The sequence below is a fragment of the Rhyacophila brunnea genome, unplaced genomic scaffold (assembly GCF_057557595.1).
Source record: "Rhyacophila brunnea isolate RB1 unplaced genomic scaffold, BYU_Rbru_1.0 scaffold_3, whole genome shotgun sequence".
NCBI classification, from domain to species: Eukaryota; Metazoa; Arthropoda; class Insecta; order Trichoptera; family Rhyacophilidae; genus Rhyacophila; species Rhyacophila brunnea.
Genome location: NW_028232965.1, coordinates 47,936,105 through 47,961,182, shown reverse-complemented (window position 1 = coordinate 47,961,182; position 25,078 = coordinate 47,936,105). Strand labels below are relative to the sequence as shown.

The following is a 25,078-nucleotide window of genomic DNA, read 5'->3' as shown; positions in this document are numbered from 1 at the left end:
CTCCGTGATGCTTTGCATTTTTTTTTTATCGCGTCGCTATTTCTCGTAAAGTTGTCGGCTATTGTTGGCCTGCTTCATTCAGTTGCTATATATTCAGGGCTATAATTCAAGAAATTTTTGTTTTTCGAAGAAAAAATGCTGAAAAAATACACAAAACCCGTCGCTTAAAAAATAATAAAAAAAAGTTGACCCCTAGGTCATCTACTGGATAGAACCACCCTGGACACTTCTAATCTAATCTAAATTCTAATCATCGTTCCACACTTATGAATGTAAAAATTGTTCAAAACTAAGTGATATAATTTTAATTAATTTATTGAGTAGTGACCTTCCCCGGTCAACTACTGAAAAAGTATTAAAAAAAGTTTGAGTAGTTAACCCCCCCCCACAAACTTGCTTCACTTTTAACTTTAACTTAAAAATTAAAAATGATCTCGATACTTCAATATTATGACTGCCCGTAATGCATGAACTTGATATCTAATTGATAAGACATTTGATCCATTATGAGTAGACTTGCTTTGCCAACATTAAATTTGGTCTAATGCTAAACGTTAATCATTATTTTTGTTAATTTTTTTTCTTAAGTGGTCAACTACTGGTACGTTTACCTTACCGTTTTTTTTACAGAACAATTTTACTTGACATACTCAAGAAAAAGGACCGCTTATTGGAACGCCGTTTTTTATTTCTATACACTTAACTTATATTACTAAATTATATAATTATTTATCGTTGTTTTTATTTTTAAAGTAACAACTGCCACTATGACGTTTAATAGTTTGTATACGTAAGGAATTGCAAATGGCCGAAAACAATAAATTCGCTGCCTAGGCAACGGAACAATTCTAAACTATAATATTATACTGTATAACCGTCACAATTGCATTATCATGATGTGGCGTAAAGGTAGTGCGTTCAGCTGATAACCGAAAAATCGGTGGTTCGGTTAAAAACAGGAGGGGCTATTCAGTTCACAATTTTAACACATTGACAGGAAGATCTTGTTCGACGGTACTTTGAAGTAAAATATTTAATTGCAGACAGCAAGTCATAGCAATTAAAAAAAATATTTGCAAACATTTCAAAAATAACGACGATGTGTTTTGAATATATTTTGTTATAATACCTTATTAGGTATTATAAAAATATTTTACATTTATTTTCAAAATTTCAATAAAATAACTGCGCAGCCATAGACTTTATAAAATTTTGATTTTACCGCTGACACCATAGATAACTGCCGGTTGGTCACACTGATATCAGTAATACCAATAATGGAAAAAAAACATGGCGATGTTACTGACAAACTTCATAGCTATTTTTGACAGCTAACTACTAACCTGAAAAATTGCAAAACAAAATGTTTCGAAACTACGTTAAATGTTTTACTCTTGTAGGACGTCCATGTGTCATCAGTTCAAGTATTAAGTAATACTTTTTTATTATTCTAATGTCCTCAATCAATGAATAAAGGATATGTAACACTTAATATATAATTTGCATTTCCAGTATTTTTCATTTGCGCATCAGTGGAAATGCATAATATATTTATATAAAAAGTGTTATCGTGTATGCATTGAGATATGGAGTACTGTATCTTTACCAATAATGACTTTCTTTCTCATTCAGACTATAAAATATCTTATTTTATTCCAGTATAGATGTTTTAATCATGAACATTTCAGGTTATCCAATATTCGAGAAATATGCAGACTATCACAATTTCCAATCAATGTTGGAATATTGAAGAAAGCAAACTGTTCACAGCATGTACTCACAAATATATCAAAAAGAACGATGTTTATACAAACTCAGGATACTCCAAACCCAAACAGTTTAAAGTTTTTACCAGGGGTTAGTGTTCTGGAACCGGGGCAAACTATGGACTTTCCAAATGGAACCACAGCTTTTTGCAGTCCTTTAGGTATGATTATGTTTTCCATATTATGCCCCTTCAAGATTAAACGTTTTTATGTGTGTGGTGTTCTTATGACTTATTCTGCTTACTCCACTTTTTGACAAACTGAGAAACTTGTATTTACTAAAATAATAGTGCCTGTACACATGCATGGAATTACTGTCGGCAATTGTGCTTATTTTAAACTGTCATGACAATTAATGTTTATACGTAAAAGTGATGACTGTCTCTCCAATCTCATTCTTCAAGAGTAAGCGAGACGCGAGGTTGTCATTTTATACTTCTATCTGACAGGTTGTATTGAAAATCGGAGCTCAAAATGAATAGTTCGTTTGTTTACCGGCATGGTCTCTATCGCTCTACTGCACAGGCACAGATCGAAAATAATCTTACTTGCGCGCAATAAATTATCAGATTGGTTTAAATGGATTTGACTATGTCTGACAATGAATCTGCTTGGATTTATCCATTATCAAAAATTAGCCCCATATTTAGTAGTTTTAAACAATTGAATGTTTAATTTGACTGTTCTAAAAATCACATAATATCAAGCACTCTCAAGAGTTAAGAGAATGATCTGGCATTGCTGATAAAAAAAAATGAAGTGATTTGTGAAAAAAAAAATTAAAGAAAATCTAATTTGTAGCTATTCAACGAATCTATTTTTACATCATTTCATTAGTCTCCATTGCATTCGTTCATGTGCCTTCTGAATCCAACTAAGTCCGGTGGCTCCGGGTGTTTAATTTAATATAAGATTTAATGTTTGTTAGTCAATTAATGTGATGATGTAGGCATTGGCGGCTCTATGCTCGATGATTTGGTAGGTCAGTTTTATATTATTTTAATTTGCCTTTTCGTTGTACACTTAAAAGACGTATAGCAAATTGGCTTTTTATACATTATAAAAGAAGTGATATAAATTGTTAGATAGTTAGATTAAAAAGATAGATACCTACTTAACCTTAAAAAAAATGTCTATTTTCACATCAAACAATCAAAAATATTTAATAAAAACTCCGTAGCTTTTTCATTAAACTATCACTATCAGAAAAAGTGTTGTGTACTGTTATGAAATGGCGGGATCATGTATATATAAACACTTTTTATATTTCCACTGATTTTATTAGAAGGTAACTTTTACGATTAATATAGCAGATTACACTTTAAAGGGTAACTTTTATACAATGGTTTAACTGTTTAATACAATGAATGCAGTCGATGCGTTTTAGTCAAAGGTTGTATTTAAACTAAACTAAAAAGCTATTTTTGGTTGAGTACTATAATATTACAAAACAAACAATGACATTGCATAATATGAAACTTTCAGACAACAATAGGAAGTTTGAAATAATAAAAATATAAAAAATAATACGGTTGAAACCATGCTTGGTAGGTAATATAATACATGCTCATGCTTAGTAGGTAATATAATACATGCTCGATGAAATCGCGAGGCAATAATAATTAATAACAGAACAACGTTTTATACCTGTTTCCTTTAACACACTGAAAAATGTATTGTTATCTCTTTCTGGGACAATGACGAAAATCTTGCCTATGCAGCGTAAAAACAAATTTAAAAAAAGACTGGCGAAATGTGTGTTTTCTCCATTTCACATATGGAAAATGAGAGAGAAAGAGAAATAGGTAGAAATATTTTATTCCGGCATATTTCCAAATGCCCAAATTATAGCGACCGAGCGGATTCCTTTTGTTTGAATTTTATACACACAGTTCGTTCGTCCGTGTGCGTCTCGCCTTGACGTGTTAGCCGATAATTATTATAATACATTGTACCTACATCTTAGATTATAACCTACATAGATTGTAAGATGTTTATTTTTGGAGGGTCATTGACCAATTGACCTAATGGACCAGCCGCTATTGGATGTAGGATTACTTTTAATTATTTCACAGGTAAAATGTTATTCCGCATTGAGGGTGTGAAGTCAGTTTTCTTTGGGCCTGAATTCATCACTGTGACAAAACAGGATGAGGATGTTGAATGGCGAGTTATTAAACCTGAGATATTTGCAACGATCATGGATTTTTTCGCGAGCGGCCTGCCAATTCTTACAGACGCACAACCATCTGGCGATACACGTGAGCACTCAATTAATTTTCTTTATCATTTTTCGTTATTCATTATTAATTAAGTATCTACAATTGAATATTAAACAACATTTTAATAGCAGACAATGAAAATTGTAATACTGCCTATATTTGGATATAGCTATGAAGAATATATGGATAAAATGTTATGCAGTTACTACTTCTTGCTTACACGATCGAAATTTTAAGATCAGGAAATCCCACTTTGCACAAATATAGCCGAATATTTCTGGAAAACGCCCCAAGCGTCCATGGAAAACCTACCCATAACTCCTCTCTAATCACTTCATCATATTATGGGTATATAAAAAGTCCTCAATACACCCACTAGGAATTGCAATACCGAATGAAAATGTCTATACTGATTTTTCGGAATTTCTTATTGAATACCGGTATTTGTTAAATATTAAAAAAAACAGAAGTAGGTGCTTATCAATAAATATAGCTATTAAAATCTTTTTAAAATATTGTTTTATAGCAAAAACCTACATACCTACATTTAATGTTGCCGTTTAAAAATATATATTGAGATCATCTTTGTAGAACTAGTGATTTTTTATGAATAATTTGAATATACTTATTCATAATTTTAACTAAAGCCATCAAAAGTTCATCAAGTGCAAATAAGTCCTGGCTGCAGGAAAAGCTTCTTAAATTCAACGTTTGTACAGTCATCAATAATTATAGAATAATTGAACTTTTTTGTCACAGATGTTTTCTATTTCGAAATAATGTTATGATAATTGATCGCAACAATTGACAATTACTTAAGAATATAAATATATTTGATGAAATTTGTTTTATTATGTTTTCACCTCTGTTGGATTCACTCAATATATTTGCATTTTAGCAGCACATAACTTATAATTCATTTTCAAAAACGTGAACGAGTGTGCTTTCTTAATACCGAAAATTCCGGTACTTTGGATTTTTAAAACCAGTATTTCGGAATTGATAAATACTGGAATACCGGTTTTGAAATATTATTATCGAATACGGTATTGCAATCCCTAACAGCCACATCCTGTCTATTGTAGAAAAATGGATGTAATCATTAATAACGCCCTCTTTCCATAAACAAGTATATTATAAATTAATATAGGCAAAGTGATAAATAATAAACAATGAACTCATATACATAAACTATTTTTAATATATAAAATTTGTGTAAGGTTTTAAACCACAGAACAGATTAATAAATAGAATCCCGATAGGCTCCCCAATAATAATAATAATATATTGATTTTGATGCAGAGTTTTGAATGTGTGAGTGTCCTACGAAAATGAACCACACATTATAGACGTGCAATATTGTGGGGTTTGATCCGCGCTTGAAATACGTTTTTCAATGTTTGTTTGATTGAACGTAGCAACCCTAGTTGGGTGAATATCCCATCCTCGTAATAATAATGTATTACACCCTGTGGAGTCCCATACTATACTTCACTTATGAGTGAACATTGTAATTTACTCTACATTAATATGTTATAAAGAATATCACATGAAACATTCTGTTCTACAATCCTCGAAAATACAGACAAGCTTATGTGTATTGCAACCTTCCAATACACCAATATTGAATGAGCGTCAGTGCATAAAACGAGAGCAGTTGTCAGAACAAAAGGCAAGCGTATTCTTTACATGTGTTTAAGTTTATCCCATATTCTTCCACACTCGAGATCGGTTTTATATCTATTTCTCCACACCCGTTAGGTATTTCAGTTCCTTTTATTTCCGAGTTCCCTGTTTTAAACATTTAATTGTTTTTTTTTTTAGAAATAAATGAAGATGATGATGAAATCGTCCAAATGATAAAAGAGTTGCTCGACACTCGAATTCGACCTACTGTGCAAGAAGATGGTGGCGATGTTCTATTTGTGGACTTCAAAGATGGTGTGGTGAGATTAAAAATGCAAGGCTCGTGTAGCTCGTGTCCCAGCTCAATCGTGACACTTAAAAATGGGGTAAGTGAAATAAAAAATAATGTTACATATTACACTAGATAGCCGATTATCCAGAGACAACATAATAGAGGTAGAGCTCAATTAGGTGAAAGAACAGGTGATATGGATGGGTTTTTCAAATCCTGTGCCTGTGTATTGCTATTCTTGATATCAGAAAATATATTATAAACACACCACATACGTGTGAAGTTCAATAGTTTTGACAGAAAATACGATATAGTTAGAGCGATGCCGAATGAGAGAAAACGATGCAATAGCCTTCATGTAAGAGCAGTCGGACATAATAACAGTAACAGTATTTAAATTTATAAATAATCCGTGCGCAGTAGAAGAAATTGCAATCTGCACAATTTCAAGGTTAAGTTGTTCTATTATTTGTTTGCAACCCAGATAATGAAGCATCTGCTTTTTACTATTCATATTAATAAAATTTTAGTTAGAATTTTGCTTTTACATAATGAATATAAAATAAAAGAATCATTTTCTATTTTGAAGAAAGTCTTGTCAAGAAAACGTAATTGGCCTAAATAAAATATGAATATGAAGCTGGAAATAGAATACTTAGACTAATGATTAAATTAGACAAAGTATTTCAACATTTTTTAGATTCGCTCAAACAGGCAATTCCACAAATTATTGAATCTGCAGATATTGCCTAGAAACTTGAATTTGTTATAAATGGATAGTATTAATGATTCACATGGTCGACTTCACCGAAACCAAAAAATTTACATTATATTGCAAATATAGCCTGTGAAAGTACAAGCCGCATCAATTATTCTGTGTATAATATAATATAGTGATGCCAATTAATGGTAGACCGGGACACAACAAAACAAAGTGAACAAAAGTACCCTTGCCCTCTCTGCGCGGCTATAAGGGTAGAGGGTAGGTACTGAGTAGTCAAAGTTTTGTTACTTCAAATAATATCATGTGAAAAGCCAAATAGGTATATTGAATTTCCACGAATCCGTGGTTTTAATTAAAATGTAAACAAACCCTCCCACATAAACCCTTCCATATCAATAGACTGCCAAATACAGCGTACTGTCATTATTTAAAATATTTCATATAAATCACGCATTACCGAAACGTTGAAATAGTAAATTTCATTAATAATATGTATCAAACTTACTGTATATGTATTTTTCAATGATTTTCCATTCAATCATACCAAAAATGTTTTGCAGATTCTATTTAGTTTATCTGTTGTATCGGTCGATTATTTTGGTTTAATCTGTCCTACATAAATCTTGGTCTTTTTTATTTCAGGTTCAAAATATGATGCAATTTTATATTCCAGAGGTGTTGTCGGTGGAGCAAATTGAAGACGAGGCAGATAAAATATCAGAAAAAGTGTTAAAAGAATTTGAAGAAAAGAAAAACATTAAAGATGAATAATGTGTTGTATTTTTAGTATTTATGTACATAATAGGTTCTGATAGTCGTTTAGTAGAAGTTCTTGTGCTGTTTGTAGGTGGATTTATATGCATCGAAATTTTGTCAGTCTCAAAACTACTACAATACATAATATTATGTATTGGTATATGGAATGATGCGATCCGTAAATCTTAGTCAATATTCTATTATTTATTTTTTAATGTGGTTTTTATATCTCTCTTTTGTTGAACTTGTTAAAGAAAGTGTAATTTTATTATCTTATTTCTTTGGCATTAGTAATATAATCATTATAATATAGGTTGTAAGTGAAACTGTGCAAATTTCAAATCGTTGATAAAAAATAAACAAAACTTTCAAATTGAAAAAATTAAAATAGTTGTACACAGGACCACTGGCGGCTCCCTCTATAGGTCATTCGGTCATTGACCTGCCAAAATAAATACCTAAAAGTGCGGCCACACCGGCAACAAGTCGCGCGACAACTCGTTAAATTTTACGATAATTATCATAATTGCTTAAGAAATTTTACGATAATTATCATGCTTATCGTAAAATTTAACAAGTTGTCGCGCGACTTGTTTTCGGTGTGGACCCGGCATTACAATCGACATAATAATATTAATAATATGTGCAATGTCATATATAATAATATTAATAATAATCGGTGGATTTGAAATTATAGGGCGCGCGATATTGTGTCAACCCAGTCTATTGGGCTTTTTTTGTTTGGGCGATAATTCCCCGAACAAAAATATTGTGTTCGCCGGCAGTCTGAAAATTGACCCAAATTGAATATTTTTATAAAATTTTCTCTCTCGTTTCTCATACATAAGACAGAGATCGATATAACACAAAATACGAGATCGAAGCTTGTAACGGTGTGTGAATTACTGTAATATCGGCAATGCCCGAGTGTGAGACAAAAGATTTTTTCACCTAATTAAATGAAACAGAATGATAACACTTACTAGATAATTGGTCTCAAGACGCAACTGTGTATGCGGTTCGGATTCGTTGACAGGTTTTGACGAATGCCTTTGGTTATTTTAATAATATATAAGGAGTTTTTGGTGATTTATAACATTTTTGTGAAGCAGTTAGTACGCACGCAGTAGCAATTGAAGTCTGTGATACAATTATAATGGAAATGGAAGCACGATTTGCATCCAACGATCATCTCATTATATCCGATTTGTTCAATAAAGAAAATTACACTGATTTTAAAAATAATTTTCCCACACGTCAAGTAAATTTGGTAAAACTGTTGGAAGAAATAAACATAATCAAGTTAAAAAATGAATTATTGGTGTTTTATCAACGAGATGATTTGCATGGCGCTATTAGTGCAGTTTCTCTTCTACATTTTTTACTCAGCAATAATTTCAACGAAACATTTTCCGAGTCGATCAAAGTTCTCCAATTTATTTGCGTCATACCAATGACAACAGTTAAAAGTGAAAGATGTTTTTCCACTCTCAAAAGAATAAAAACCTTTCTACGCAATAGGGCCAGGATAGACTGACCGCTCTTGCAATGCTCAGTATTGAAAAAAAATATGTGGGAAAAATAGACAATTTTTATAATCGTGTGATTGATGATTTTTCAAAAAGCAAAGAAAGAAAAGTGGACCTGATTTACAAAAAATTATAACGCGTTGTGTGCAATTTCGGTTAACGATGGGTTGGCGTTATGAAAAACGGACATTTTTTGAAGGGTTAGTAGGTACCGACCTATAACAATTTCTAGCACTTATTCTATAATGTATAAAAAGTCAATTTGCAATACGTCTTTTCAGTATACAACGAAAAGGCAAATTAAAATAATATATTCAAAATTGACCTGCTAGGTTTTTCCGGATTAAGCCGCCAATGCACAGGACAATGTCATATTATATTATATTGCTTTACTATAATTACTTAATATGTAATGTAATATGAAATAAATAAAATGAAAAACAGTGATACTTTGCAGTCTTTTATTAAATAAAAATTGTAATTCATGGTAAATACAAAAATAATTACATAACATTATGCACACAAAATTAAAGTGGTATTTTAACTTCCACCATTAATATTAAAGTTGATACTGTGGGCTTTGATCCGCGCTAGAAATATGTTTTTCAATGTTTGTTTGAACGTAGCGACCCAATAGTTGGGTGAATAGCCCATCCTCGTAATAATAATAATATATTACACCCTGTGGAGTCCCATACTATACTTCACTCATGAGTGAACATTGTAATTTACTCTACATTAATATGTTATAAAAAATACACATCAAATATTATGTTCTACAATCCTTGAAAATACAGACAAGCTTATGAAGGGAATAATAATATTATATCGTGTTCTGAAGCCTAAACCGCAATAAAAAATGTTAGAAAATTTTCAAATTTTTGTAAAACAGTATATACAACCTAATAAATTTATTAGTATATTTAATGATTTCACATTTTATACAGATCACACACTTATTGTATTTCACTTTTAAATGTCTTTCCACTACAACCATATTTTTTAAATCATGGTGGATCTTCGATTGACAGCTCATTTTTGTACAGCCAAAAAAACATACTTTTCGATACATATTTGACATCAAAAAAAAATATTATGCCCATAAAAATATCTAGGTTTTTTATTATGCCTGTATAAATATATGTTGGAATATGAATAAAAAATGACAATTAAATAAAAGATTGAAATCTTTGGACCGGGTGCAATAACAAGTCAAAATTCGACAAAGAGACGTGACAAGAACTACTCGACCGACAGTTAATCTCAAAGGATTTGTCAAAAGCGCTTTCTCATTTTGATCAAGGAACAAACATCCTACTTCATATTAATCCCAAAAGAAAACGCATTTATTTTTGAAATAGGAATTTGATTTTGAAAAAAATTAAATGCAATTTCAACTAAATTGAGATTTTGAGAAAATTGGAACGGATTTTATGGAAAGCGCACCTCTCTTGCTGCTGTTAAAATTTAGCACTTATTGCAAAAATTACAAACATCTTATTGTAATTGTTACAATACGTGCTTAATACTTTGATACAAACCTACCCTAAGTTTGATAATATTAATCACTTTAGCGGTCAATGCCAATATCAGAAAAGTTTCACTTTTTTGTTCAATGGACTCTTTCTCGACAACTGGATTTCAGAATATATCGAATTAATTTTTTTGTTACCAACTTCGGACTGTTCATTATCATCTGAAGAATCAACAATGGTACATGGATTTTGTTCAATTAATGTTTCATCTGCACTCTCATCAGATGTTTCAATGACATTATCTTCTTTAGTCGGGGGCACGCAAGGCACCTCTAAGAAATCTTCACAGAAAGTATTTATCGACTTGTAAAAATCCTTAGTTTCGAGCACAACGCATGGTTCAATAGATTTAGGTTTAAAATATTTAATAAACCCTTTTAGTTCATTTAAACTTCCGTGACTAGAATAACAGACTAAAAACTTATCAGCTTTTTCTTCAAATATATTTGATTTTTGGTCGTAAAAATCCCAGCGAAGGGCGCTCGGCCATATGCTCCGAATATGCAAGCTTCTAGAGTTGGGACGACACTCAATTGATTTCATGGCACCGGTTTTTGTGCAGCTATGGATCTGGGTCTCCATGGAATTAAGCGTGAATACATCGTCCAAATCAATTATATGTCTAGAAAAACAATCAAGCATAAAAATATATTATTACAAAATATTAATATTATGAGGATTTGAATATTTACAACCGGGGACCAACCCAATTAACTGTTTTCCCTGTAAAAAATACTATGATATGATCAATGGCGGTTGGCCCTTTATGTCAAATGGTCATTGACCCTCCAAAAATAAATATCTTACAATCTACATAATGATATGTACAATGTCATATAATAATAATAATCGGTGTTGCTTAGAAATATAAGGCACGTGACGTGCTAGTACACTGTATAGTTTTTTGTATTCCCTGTGATTCACCGCCCAAACCTTAGCGAATGTGAGTGTTCACGCGGTCAATTGGAAATCTGACAAAAAATTAAATATTTCTTTCTCTCTCATTTTTCATATGTGAGACGGAGAAAAAACACAACGTTATAACACAATATTTTATCGCAACACTGGAAACATGACGCTCCATTCGCCCATTGTCCAAGTGTGAAACAGGTAGATATTTTCAATGTGTCAAATGAAACAGAAATATAACATCGACTGACTCGTAGGTACCACGCCGGCAGTCTGTGTATGCAGTGTGTTTTGTTAGTTGAAAAGGCCATTAGGAATCGACGAGTATTAAATTTATTAAATGTCTTTGATTGTTTTCATCTTATGTAAATAGTATTAGGTGCAGTTATTATATAAAATATAGACACACAAAGTTTGGTTTTGAGTGATTTATAACATTTTTGTGATGTTTTGTGGCATTGGCGATGGTTTATTTGTTTGAACTGACACTTCAAAATGTCAGTTGAAAGTGAAAGATGTTTTTCCACTCTCAAAAGAATAAAAACTTTTCTACGCAATACGATGGGCCAAGATAGACTGACCGCTCTTGCAATGCTTAGTATTGAAAAAAAATATTTGGGAAAAATAGACAATTTTTATAATTGTGTGATTGATGATTTTTCGGAAAGCAAAGAAAGAAAAGTGGACTTAATTTACAAAAAAATTATAACGTGATGGGTTGGCGATGTGAAAAATCAACATTTTTTTGAAGGGTAAGTAGGTACCTACCTATAACAATTTCTAGCACTTATTCTACAATGTATACATAGCCAATTTGCAATACGTCTTTCAAGTATACAACGAAAAGGCAAATTAAAATAATATATTCAAAATTGACCCACCACTTTTTCGGGCCTAAGGTCGCCAATGGATATGATTACACCACATTGTTGAATTTTGTATTCTCTTATGTATGAACCGAAATGGTGGTCTATATAATATAATCATTTAAGAAAATAAAAGGATCTTTGATATAGGATACCATGAGATTAAGTTATTATAACTAAATGAAGCAAAACTTAAAAGACAAGAGATCCATTACTAGTTAAACTATTTTTTATACAATGGATAATTTAATACACAAGATTTAAGAAAGAAGCATTTGCTATTGAACATACATATTAGAAAAAATATTTGTACCGAGCGTGACTCAAATCTGCTTTCATCGGATTTCAACTACAATTCGCCGCTCACGGCACATACAGGCGTATCTCATACAATCATTCAAAAATAATTTTAATATACCAAAATGTTCGTCTTTGTACGCTTTATGTCATCACAAACAGGCGTCTCTCTAACTATTTTTGTTTTCAAAATACTCATGAGGATTATCTCAAAAAGCAATTAAAAGCGTCTTGACTTATAGGCGTACACTGAGTAACGCCTATTGATGACCGTAATGTTTACAAAATTTGGCGGCACAAACAGCCCTATATCGTTTAAATCTATGCACCTGTCTTTTCACAGGCCAAAAAAGGACCAGTGCAGTCTTTGCACTGCATTCAAGGAAAGATCCAGAAAAATAAAAGATGAGTTACGAGAGAAATATACTAAGCATATTTTAGAGAAGGAAAAGTGCCTTGACAGTTAAAAAAAAAGTCTGTGCTTCTTTCGATCTTCAACAAGTGATCTATATGCCGAATTCCAAAGAAGGAGCTATTTTCTATAAAAGATGTCTATCAGTCTATAATTTTACTATCTATAATATTTCATCTCGAAATTGTTTTTGTTTTACATGGCCAGAGACAGAGAGCAAACGTAGCTCTTCAGAAATTGCCACAACTCTTACGATTTTTTCAAAAGAGTGCGATGAAGCCCAAGTTGAAACGGCATATCTTTATGCAGACGGCTGCGCAGGCCAAAACAAAAATTCTATAGTGGCCTCCGCTTTGTTGAGGTTTATCAACGACTCCTCCAATATCAACGAAATATCTCTCAGATTCTTTGCACCGAACCATGGGCAAAATCAAGGAGACTCTGCACACAGTGCAATTGCCTATGCCCTCAAAAACGCTGAAATACATTTCTCCTCTCGCAGCAGTATTCTATTATGAAGATGGCTCGATCGTCACAGCCATATGACGTTCGACCGATGGAATATAAAGATTTAAAAAAATTTAAACAGTTTTCACAAAAACTACAAATACTTTCCATACGTAAAGATAACTGTGACAAAGACGTTAACTGGATGGAAATGGCTGAAATGAATGTCCGCAAAGAAAGCCCAACCACAATTTATTTCAAAACTAGCCATACAGAGGCATCTTATAGATCCATCAACATAAGAAAAACAGCAGCTAAATACTTGAAAGATCATTTATACTTCATCTGAATTTCGAGCATAACAAAATTTCTAAGGAAAAATATTCTCTATTCTAGTCTTTGCTGAGGAAATACTGCTACTATTAGACTTCAAGAGTACAAGGATTACTACCGCAGACTACCTCATGAATAAAAATTGCTCACTTTTGCAAGTATTTTTAGAATATTAGTAAGGATTATGTCTCGATTTATAAACTTTTCTCTATTAATTAAGAAAGATAATATAGCTTTGCATTAATTTAGTTACCGTGTAATAATATTAAGACACCAACTATTAGTAAGAATTACCATCACGTTTTATTTATCAAAGCATAAATTAAAACGTTTAGTAATCGGGCAAAAAAAAATGGTTTTTTGGCTCTACTGCAAAATAATTGAAAATGAGATACGCCTGTATGTGCCGTGAGCGACGAATTTGATCAAATTATGTAGATCCATTATTGATGAAGACAATATTACAAGAGTGTGTAAATATTCATTGCATGTAGTACCTACATTCATTTGAGTGCATCATTATCATTCCAAAATATATTCCATATTTACCTGTATGTATCAAATTCTTCCTGCCGAACATGTATTTTTGTTTTCAACCTTCTGGCCAGTTCAATATATAACCCCTCGGATCCGTAATACGCAGTTTTATTTAATGAAACCAAGTAATCTTTTCCTTTGGAAACCCACTCGGCAATAATATCACATATAACATCACAGCTTGCATCTCGGCTCGGGAAGTCAGGGAAGCACTCATTCCAAAACGTGGAGTCAAAATACATCTTGTCGATGACGACCGGTTTGCCAAATTCATCATTCAGCTGCTTCAGTTTCGGCAGGTCGACGCTTGACACCCGAAAGTCGCCAGTGTACAAGATATTTTTGTTTCCCAATGTTCTAAATAAGAACATCACAGAACCAGGACAGTGTCCGGCAGGAATTAGTTTTACACTTATAAATTCAGCCTCAGATTTTTGATTTCCAGGTATAAGTATCTGATGTGTATCTAAAAATATGGTATATAGTATTATTAATGAAATTATAAACAGTTTAAAATACATTTAAGACAAAGTGCAGTGCTATGGTAGTTCTTCTAGCGTTATCCAGTGACAAAATACAAAGCATGAAATTTAAAACAATTTTTTTTTGAATTCAACATATACTCAAAATGTTATAAAATGTCCATTCTATGAACAGCTAATTCTGATTAGTACAACTTTGTTTATGGTTATTTTTATCATTAAAATGTAGTTTAATAAATTCTTTCAAAAATCATAAAAGGATTTTTGAATAAATCGGTTTTAATGTATTTTAAATTGAATTTAAAAAACATCAAATTTCAAAAACAAATTAAAAACTTGATATCTTTTTTACTCATATCGAGGGAACACAAATAATGGGAAGTGTAATAGGATCTAATAGGATCATATTATTATGGGCCTCCACAGAGTGGAGGTTTGTAATTTTGTTTTTACGAGAAATGGATGTCAGCCACTTGCTCAACCTATTAGGTCCATACTCTGACTCATACACAAATTGAAAAATAATATGTGTACTTGCCAGACACAGTATTCGAACCAGTGTTGCCATATTTTTGTATGCTGATTATAGTACAGAAGCATAAAAATTATAGTATTTCTGAAAAATATATAGTACAGGAACATTTTTCGTCTTGAATCCTTTAAAATTACAGTATTTTGGTATATTTGGCGTAAAATTATAGTATTTTACATTTTTCGCAAAATCAAAATTATAGTATTGTACTATAATTATAGTACGGTTGGCATCACTGATTCGAACCCACAACGCTTAAGCCGCACGGCGATTGTAGGTGAGGATGTAACATGGTTTAAGTTTAAATCTTGAATGTAGAGAAATAAGGAATAAACTTAAACATGTGTTATAGAATATTATGTTATTTTTGTATGATATTAATATTATACTATGCATTGAAATTTGCCATGTAAATGAAATGAGAATGTTGGTCATTTTTTTAGGAACCTAGGTGCCTTTTTTCGTCTGACCTTCATAAAGTAATATGCCGAACCTGGCTTCAAAACCTTGGTCTATGGCGATTGGCTTTCACATTCTTATCTTATTAATCTGTTCTGTAGTTATATTGAATCGGGCTATAACCATAATATATCATATCGTCGGCTTAACTAGAAAACTGCTTATCTACGTATTTGGTCGAAAAAAAGTTGAGAACGCCATTTTGTAGAGAATTTTATACGTCATCGAACTGCAAACTACGTATAATTAAAAAAAATATGGCATTTGCACAATCTTCGCTTTAGAAAAATGCGTAACTTCTAACATCATATTAGTGACAAGAAAAGTGCGTATCTGCTTTCATTCGCTCTAAGTTTGGCGAGCAGCGAGCAACGTTCCTGTTCAGACTAGTTCAATTGCTCAAATTTGGTGTTTTTAAACGAATCTTCACATTATTCGAGGTATGTTATGTCATTATAATATCATTAAATATTAAGTTTATATGAAAAAGTGCTGTTTACATGTTTAAAATGAACTTTAAATTCACTGTGGTAGATACCTACTTTTCTCATAAGAGTGTGTCAGTAGATACGCAGTTTGCGGGCGTTTGTAATACGATTAATATGATATTATTATTTTTGTTGATCCCATTTCTTGTACTAAAACTTAATTACTGACACTACAAAAGTATAGAAAATAATTTACAGTTTGATAATAAATATTATTATGGTTATTTACTTGTTTTATTAAAATTCACGGAAGGGGTTAGTGACACATTGAATTTTTATGTTACAGAAATCAACCATGTCGTCGTTAAGAGCCCATAAAATTATGAATGCCCTTAAAAATTACGTCGTCAATGATGATGGTAGTCTCACAAAGAAAATTGAGCCAGTGGAGACAAGGACTGTAAATACAATTATTGATTCAAACAATCTTGAATTAGGTGAAATTTGCATTTCGGTAGCACAGGTGGAAAATGGTTATGAAGAAAAGACAACTCATTGTTTGCGCAAGCGGAGACTCAAAACTATATCCAAATGGAGTCAAATAACATTTTAGAGACAACTCATTGTTTGATTGAGCAAGTGGAGACTCAAAACTACATCCAAATGGATTCGAATAACAATTCGCTAGACGATGTGTTAGTCTTTGCAGAGCAGGTGGAAGGAATACATACAAAAAAGGAGGTACAGATTAATGCTAGTCTGTCAACTGAAGATAACACAGTTGATAAACGAAGATCTCAAACGGGTCAGATGGATAAAAACCAATGGGCAATCGCAAAAAAGAGAGAAAAGGGTGAATCTTACAAAGGAAAAAAGAAAATAAATGGAAAATGGAAGTATGGCATCGGCAAAGAGAAAAGAACACTGAAAGAAAGGTTTAATTGCAGTTCCTCAAAGAAAGATCGCTCTGTTATAAAATATCAGTCGATATCAGAAGAGAGGAGAGTTATGTTTAATGATTTTTTGGAAGTTATCTTGGGCAGAAAAGAAAGTGTTGGTTAATACGCTTGTAACAGTTAATGCAACAAATAGAAAAACCAGTACGAAAAAAGCATCAAGAAGATCAACTTCCACTGTGCTATCCTTAAAATGCAGAAATAGATATGTCAGAGTGTGCAAGAAACTATTTTTGTAAAAATTTTATATGTTAACATTTTAATAAAATATTATTCTTCCATAAGTTAATAGTTCAAACTTATTTTCCTATGATTATACTTGGTAGGAGAAAAGCTTGCTATGTAGGTACTTCTTTCAGCTTGTTATATCATGCTGTTACATTCATTGTGTGTTGATAATTGGGTAATATTAGTATTTTTTTTTTTTTTTTCCGACCATGTCCGATCCTAATAGGATCATATGGGCCTCCACAGAGTAGAGGTTTGAATTAACAGATTTTGTTTTTACGAGAAATGGATGTCAGCCACTTGCTCAACCTATTAGGTCCATACCCTGACTCACACACATATTGAAAAACAATATGTGTACTTGCCAGACCCAGGATTCGAACCTGGGACCCACGGCATGATAGTCCAAAGCTTATGCCGCGCGGCCACCGTGGGTGTGATATTAGTATTAGTATCCTCACACTAAATTTGCATACTTAAAATAAGTTACGCAAACTGCGTATCTCCAAATTTTATGTTGGTAAGGAAAAGAGAATAATACGTATCTGCATTTTTTGTGTTTTTTGGGAGACAGGTTAAAATTTTTCTTAATATTTGAATGCCAAATCAACAAAAATTATTATTTACGTAACATATGTAAAATTCACAACATGATATTGGTTACAACTGATTTTATTCAGTTTTTATGCTCTCCTGAACATTTTGCTAAACTGTAGATAAGCAGTTTTCTAGTTAAGCCGACGATATATAGGTACTGCCCTCAATGGCCGAGCGGTTACATGCCAAGCTTAAATTATCGTGAGTCCCAGGTCTGGGTGAAATTTCACATATTTATTTTTCAATGTATGTTTGGATCCAGAGTATGGACCTAGTAGGTTGAGCAAATGGCTAATGTCCATTTCTCATAAAATTAAAATTCTGTTAATGCAACCTCCGCTCTGCAATGACATTTAAAGTCATTGCCGCTCTGGGAGGCCAATTGATCTTCTTAGGATCGAACATGGTAAAAAAAAAACAAGAATCGGCATTTCAACAAAATAATCGAATTGAAAACGAATAAATCAGATATTGAGTGTTATTATAAATATATAAAAGAGATAGGCTGATGTTCTGCTGGTCGGAGTGGTGACGAGGAGATGTAAATTGTTACTGTAACCAATTTCCAGCCATTCGATGACTGCTTCTCAGTGAGTATATGCAAGCGCGCCACACAAAAATGGCATAGGGGGGGATCCATTTTAGAAAAATGTCCATAATAATTTATTGATTTTTTAAGTCGGTGAGGGGGTTGGATTGATAAAATCTAGCAGTTGCTACTGACTTCTAGGTGTATGGCTTCACATTGCTTAAGCCGCGGTCCTCACATTTTTCTGATTACATTCCCCATACCCAGACACTCTGCACTTTGACTACAGCGTCGAAGACCTGACCTGACCTGTCGCATCCGCAAGCAATTGTTGAATTTTAGTGTCATCTGCGCTGTCTCATATTTTAGACATGCGTGTCAGAATATTAAAGCAAACAATGGATGCTTCAGATGGTAGCACCAATTTATGAGTGCCACGGGTCTTCCACTAATAAAGACCTTACATGCGGAGAGAGCGGCCAACCCTTTGAGATGGCTATTCAACAACCAAATTATCCAGGTTACAATCCTTAGGCGTGAGGTCCTAACAAAGAACAAGAAGAAGTAATATTTTATTCGCCTAAAATTGATGAAAGAATAAAATAAAAACTCACGGAGAATATTTAAACTTCTGATATTTTTGCTAAGTCCAGGATATTTATTTTTCAATATGACTGAGCTTATTTCTGAAGCGTATAGAAACACATTTTCCTTAGCATGGTGCTTTGTAAAATAATCATCACAGAGCCCTACCATGTGATCGGAATGACAATGTGAGAGGAAATACGCTCGGGAGAATTCATTTATCCTGTCAAATCGGTCAACTGACACTCCATTTATTTCGGCCAGCGGTCCTTTAAATGTACTCATGTTAGGTATCTAAAAACTGAAGAAGATACAAGTCAATCCCGAATTATAAGGTTGGATATAGATAAGATCAATATACAGTATTAATAATAACATGACCAACAATGCATAATAATATGCAATATAATATTATGCTTACCTTAAATGTTGGAAAGAATTATGAAACTAAGCAGTAAGTTTGTTCTGTACCAATTTAAAATCTTGGTAGCGCAGCGCTATGATAGAATTCATAAAAAGTACCAACTATAAAAGTTTTTTTTAATCAAAATACTATCAAAATTTGTAGTATTTCAACACCCCCTCGATTGTTTTGTTTGCAGTCATAGGACATAGACTAATATACTTTTGCAGTCACCAGCAAGACGAAGACAAATACGAGAAGTGTCAAAGTTTCTGGTTAGTGGTTATGTTTCATGTTATGACATGTTGATAAATTCAAATGTCAAAAGACAGTGCAGCCAATGGTGGAATAAAATACACCTCAAAAACGTGTCAAAATATTAATGAATTTCTGAAAAAACTATAATTATTTAATACGAATAAAAAATATTGGATTTTCTTATAGGTACTTTGTGTAAAAATATAGTGCGTTTCCAACCTTTTTAAATAATTTTAAGTACAGCAACAGGCAACACTTGGTTCGTCAAAACTGCCAACAGTGCCAATGTAATTTCAACGTTTTTTGTTGGCAGCTCCGATGTGACAATATTCAGAGTTTCAAAACGACTAATTATTAGTCAAAATACTGTACCTATGTTTAATGTTATTAGATCCGTATTAAAACACTTTAAAATATGAAATACAAAAAAATATCTCATATTGCAAGCTTCGTAATTTTCCGCTAGGTGCGTCTGGCAGGTAGAGTATGTACTTAATCAGCGACCAAAATAATAATTAGAATGGAGACATATGATTAATCTCTCGCAAAATGGTTTATTATTTTATGATTTTATTGTGATTCATGATTGTTTTCATTTAATTTATGTGATAGGTACCTACATAATCATTTTTTTATAACTTTTACAATCCAATACCAATAGATCTTGACCCAAAAAACGTTTTTTTGCAGTTTATTTTATGAGAAATGGATTTTTGTCACTTGCTTAACCCAATGAGTCCATGCTCTGGACAACTTGTTAATTTGTCAAACATTTCATGGCTTCAGAAAAAAACATACTATTTCTCCATCGAGGGCACATTATTATTACAGTAAACTCTTGATTATCCAAACTAATGATGGAGATGCGGTGGCAGGGATAATTCAAACTATAATTTTTATTTCGTTCTAAAATACCATTACATATTGCTAATGCAGTGATGTGTGAAGATGGTGCTCTAACATGGTGACTAAAGCGATTGATAATTTCATCTTCTTCACTTACAACCTCATCCTCTTCATCTCCTAGTTCAGTGCTCCGCAACCTTTTATCACTCACGGCACACTAAAGGTCTTCCCAGAATACCGCGGCACACCACACGTAAAACAATTTATACACCAAAACGTGGACCCCACATACTCTAAAATAGCGTTTTTTAAATGGTGATCAAGGGAAAATTAATGGTGTTGATTGTATGCTTAGCATTTTTTTTGTATTTATTAATACATCCACTCGAATTATGGTTAGTTGTCGGGTTAAGAATAATAATTATTTGTCAAGTATTGACATAATAATAATAAATTGTATCCTGCAATCGCATGTTTTAATATCGATAATAAAAAGCATTTCTAATCTACGCATGCGTTTTACTATTATACATGTTTTCCTGATATCGTCGCCTTGGAAGTGAATAGAGCTTCACGGATGTCATTTGTGTATTAGATTGTTTAGCAAATTTGATGGAAATACATGTTCCTGTAAAAAAATCAGTTATTTTTCTTCACCATAATAATAATTATAACCAATAAGTATTTTAAAAATTGTTTGGTCAAATAAAAACGTTTTTGAATTTTGTGTGGATTACCTCTATTCACTTCCAAGGTGAAGATATTCACCAAGATTTATTTTCAACACGTCTAGTATTCTCAATACTTTCTATAACCTGATTCCTAAACCTAAACAATTTTTCACAAACATGTGTTTGGATCCAGCGTGTCTATTCCTTAGACTATGTACGCAAGACGCTTCCCGCTGCTATCTAAGGAAGGTTTGTATCGAATTGTTGTAATTGTTACAATAAGTGCTATGTTTTAACAGCACTTTTCTTGGCAAAGCTAAACTTTCGAGCGAGATGACTGTTTAGACCACGGGTTCCCAACCTCGGAACCCGACGGGTTTTCTGTGGGGTCGCCAGCTTATAAAGCTAAAAAAAAATTCACTATAATGCAATTTTTATTTTGGGCAGAGAGGTGGTGGCGTTCTCATTGCTGTATGCTCCAACCGAGCAGACAGTATATCTGTTGTTGACTGTCACTTTGCTGCAGCTATTGACGTCGTTATTATTCGATTACGGTGAAATGGGTCATTTTTCACTGTTTGTTGCGTGAATTTTCCACCGCGATCGTCTCGCGATGCATATAATTCGTTCTTTTCATACTTTGAAAACTTGCCAGTTGATAATTGTATAACCATCATTGGTGATTTCAATTTGTATTCATCTCATTTTTTATCCTGTATGAATCTCAAGCAGTTTTCAGAGATAAGAAATTGAGATACCCGGGGTTCCAGCGGCTAGCTCAGGTGTCCATCGAACCCCGGATTCACAAAAAAAGGATTTATATATGTTGGTAAAATTAAATAAAACACTAAGTCTTTCTCGTGCGGTCTTAGCGTTATATATTTTAATATTTGGTTGGACAACGTTACTTTATAGTCCATTACATATTTTGTTTTTACAATTAGCTACGCAGGTCCGTGCACGGTTTACAAAGGACGCTTACTAACTTTCTTTTTCAAATTCCCCGTACCCACGCCGTCCAGCAAAAAGGACTCTCGTGATTGGCCAAATTTTATCGCGTGATGCTTTTGATTTGACGAATCACGAGGACCACCCCGGCGCAGGCGCGTGGAGATTTTAACGTTGCTGGCAAGCACGGCAAAATTTATTATATATGAATACTTATATTTAGTCTTAAAATTATCTCTCTCATCCATCATCATTTAAACTTTTTAAATCAAATTAAATTTGTCTTAATTACACCTCCGCCCAGTATGTGATTTTCACACACCGGACGAAGGCCTTTACTTATGAATAAAAAAAAATTTACGTAGTTGAGCAAGGAATCAGATTAGATGTTTTATGAAGCCGTTTCTAGAGGTCAGGGTTACGTTTCGACTTATGACTACTAAATGATTATTTTACACCGGGAGAAGCCCGCCTGTAACAGGGGTGTATCAAAATGTGAAATCGCGAATTTTAGACTTAGTTTTGGCGGATTCAGATTGTTGTGTACCGGTACATGCCTGTGCCGACCCACTTATACCTGAAGATGCATAATATCACCCTGCACTCAATATATTTGCCATTAAATTCTTTACGGTTCACAAATAGTCGTATTCAACATCATAATGTTGGAAATGGAGACAGTGAATGTACTGAATCGAAGTTTATTAATAATAATTTGTGGAACTTCTTTAAGGGCGACCTATTGCATATGTATTACGAATTTCAGAATATTGATTGGGAAATTTCATTCTCAGAGAGCACGTCAATACATTTTCATTCTCAAATATATTACAAGCCATGTGCGCAAATTTGGATATTAAGTAAGTAGGTACATATTGTATAGTATACAAAATTATTTGTGTTTATTTTGAAGCGATGCATCGCGTCACACCTAGCGTCGTCTCGCGGCACACCAGTGTGCCACGGCACACCGGTTGCGGAGCACTGTTCTAGTTGACTGAGTCAAGTGGAAATGATATATGCAGCACTCATAATATGTTGAATCCCTGGATCACTTTACAACAGTCTCTAAACCTTCATTTCATGCACGTATTATAATATGCAAACAAAATAAGACGCACCCAGCTAATTGAGAGTTTCACCATACCATAATAATAAAATGATAATTTCAATGACCTTATTTACTAATATTATTATGAATAAGAGGGTCTAAAGGGTCTATCAAAGATAAATGTTTTCACTATAGATACCTATATTCCATCATAAATCGTCCGGTGAACCAATTTATAACTAAGCTCATCACAGTATAAAAAGTATTGGATGATATGTTGTCAAATGTTAGCATGTGGCGCCCTCACTATGTGGACAATTTATACTGGTGGATTTATAACCATGCCCTTGCTTTTCTGTACAAAGTGGTTCTGCTATTAGCTATTTCATAGAGATGATAAATTACATATTTGCATTAAAAATTTGCTAGATTACAATTCTAGGTGAAGTCTGCAGTGAGCTATGTCCTCTATTTATTTCGTTCATTTTTTTAATGGCCAGAATTAAATATTTCGTGGTTCTTGTGTTATTTAATATTTCGTGAAGTTTTTTGGGGTCAATTTCATGATTGTTTTATCTGCACAGAGCTCCAAAATCCCATCACTCTTTTTCAAATATTGGGCAGTCATTAACACACATAATATAGGTTGTCAATGACATGCCAAACTGTTTGAAATGCGTTGCTGTGAAATGGACAGCAATCATCATCCCTCAACATGAATATGTTTAGATAGACTATCGGTATTCTGTGTGATGTTTTTATGTTCCTATAGATATCCTGTGGCAGATTTTTTGTATCTACTGTTTCAAAGCCGTCTCTGTTAGTGTACCGTTATTGAATGTATTACTATACCTCCACATTGGTGTCTATATGCTCCATCTGGACCGAACATTTTTTGTTCTTAAGTACCTGCACCCACTATGACTGGCTGCTGCCACTTGACCCGCTATATCCTATACACAATTCACCTCCGAAAGGAGTGGGGGGACATAGGATGCGCTTCCGCTCACAGAAACAGACCTTTTCTAGGTACATGCTTTGAAAGGGGCTGTGGATTTCTTTGCTAGGTAGGTACATATTTTGAAATATCTGAACTTACTACAAAGACATATTTTTACAAAATAATCTCAAATCAGTTTACAGTTAAGGCCATACTTCAGTTGGGACACGGTCTAAAAAGATCGTCGATAGGCAATGCGCGGATTGCGGGTGCAAATGAGGCATGTCAAACCGAATATAATTTGTCTTATAAATCCAACATGTGTCCATTTAATGTTGTTTACTGTTTTATCAGTAACAATAATAATATTTTCATTGACATGTTTTCTTTTTAAAGTAAATGGGTAACGTTTTAAGTCATCTTTACACGATTTAAGAATTATTACGGCCGTCGCCATCACGAAGCAAAATGACATGTTTCCAGCTCTACATTCTCTCTCCGAATGGGAGCGAGTGCAAAATTTCGTCGCGCCTATGGTTGAAAATTATTTGCCGTTTCACTGATGAATCACCTTAAGACTAAAAATATACTAGGTATTCTAGGTATTAGGTACAATGTATGGCTGGGAACTTGGCTTCCAATATTTATATAGGTAAGTGTATGAATTTTAATATTGGTCAAAATTGGATGAAGGCTTAATGTCTTTTCTTTTCTTTCGACCATGTCCGATCCTAATAGGATCATATGGGCCTCCACAGAGTGGAGGTTTGTATTGACAGATTTTTGTTTTTACGAGAAATGGATGTCAGCCACTTGCTCAACCTATTAGGTCCATACTCTGACTCATACACAAATTGAAAAACAATATGTGTACTAGCCAGACCCAGGATTCGAACCTGGGACCCTCGACTCTA

The 25,078-nt window shown here is 33.1% G+C and overlaps 2 protein-coding genes across 2 annotated transcripts; one reads left to right on the top strand and one right to left on the bottom strand.

The window, feature by feature from the left end:
• The first annotated feature begins 1,314 nt into the window (after positions 1-1,314).
• Positions 1,315-7,762, top strand: LOC147068466 (NFU1 iron-sulfur cluster scaffold homolog, mitochondrial-like). The gene is made up of 5 exons (XM_085952334.1): positions 1,315-1,431; positions 1,689-1,927; positions 3,842-4,027; positions 5,813-6,000; positions 7,273-7,762. Exons 1-5 carry the CDS (start codon positions 1,364-1,366, stop codon positions 7,399-7,401), a joined length of 810 nt encoding a protein of 269 aa, XP_085808460.1. The 5' UTR covers positions 1,315-1,363; the 3' UTR covers positions 7,402-7,762.
• Positions 7,763-9,360: 1,598 nt separating this feature from the next.
• Positions 9,361-19,783, bottom strand: Snm1 (DNA cross-link repair protein snm1). The gene is made up of 4 exons (XM_085952332.1): positions 19,469-19,783; positions 19,077-19,348; positions 14,264-14,717; positions 9,361-11,072 (listed from the first exon to the last, which is right to left on the bottom strand). The coding sequence occupies exons 2-4, from the start codon at positions 19,330-19,332 to the stop codon at positions 10,505-10,507; spliced, it is 1,278 nt and encodes a 425-aa protein (XP_085808458.1). The 5' UTR covers positions 19,333-19,348; positions 19,469-19,783; the 3' UTR covers positions 9,361-10,504.
• Positions 19,784-25,078: the final 5,295 nt, after the last annotated feature.

What these genes read in the sequence shown, in the direction of transcription:
- Snm1 (XM_085952332.1), bottom strand. Translation starts at nt 19,332, where the DNA reads ATGAGTACATTTAAAGGACCGCTGGCCGAAATAAATGGAGTGTCAGTT. An exon ending in CAGAAGTTTAAATATTCTCC is followed by an intron (nt 14,718 to 19,076) that starts GTGAGTTTTTAT and finishes CCATATTTTTAG; the next exon opens with ATACACATCAGATACTTATA. An exon ending in GAAGAATTTGATACATACAG is followed by an intron (nt 11,073 to 14,263) that starts GTAAATATGGAA and finishes TTGTTTTTCTAG; the next exon opens with ACATATAATTGATTTGGACG.
- LOC147068466 (XM_085952334.1), top strand. Translation starts at nt 1,364, where the DNA reads ATGTTTCGAAACTACGTTAAATGTTTTACTCTTGTAGGACGTCCATGT. An exon ending in ACAACCATCTGGCGATACAC is followed by an intron (nt 4,028 to 5,812) that starts GTGAGCACTCAA and finishes TTTTTTTTTTAG; the next exon opens with AAATAAATGAAGATGATGAT. An exon ending in TCGTGACACTTAAAAATGGG is followed by an intron (nt 6,001 to 7,272) that starts GTAAGTGAAATA and finishes TTTTTATTTCAG; the next exon opens with GTTCAAAATATGATGCAATT.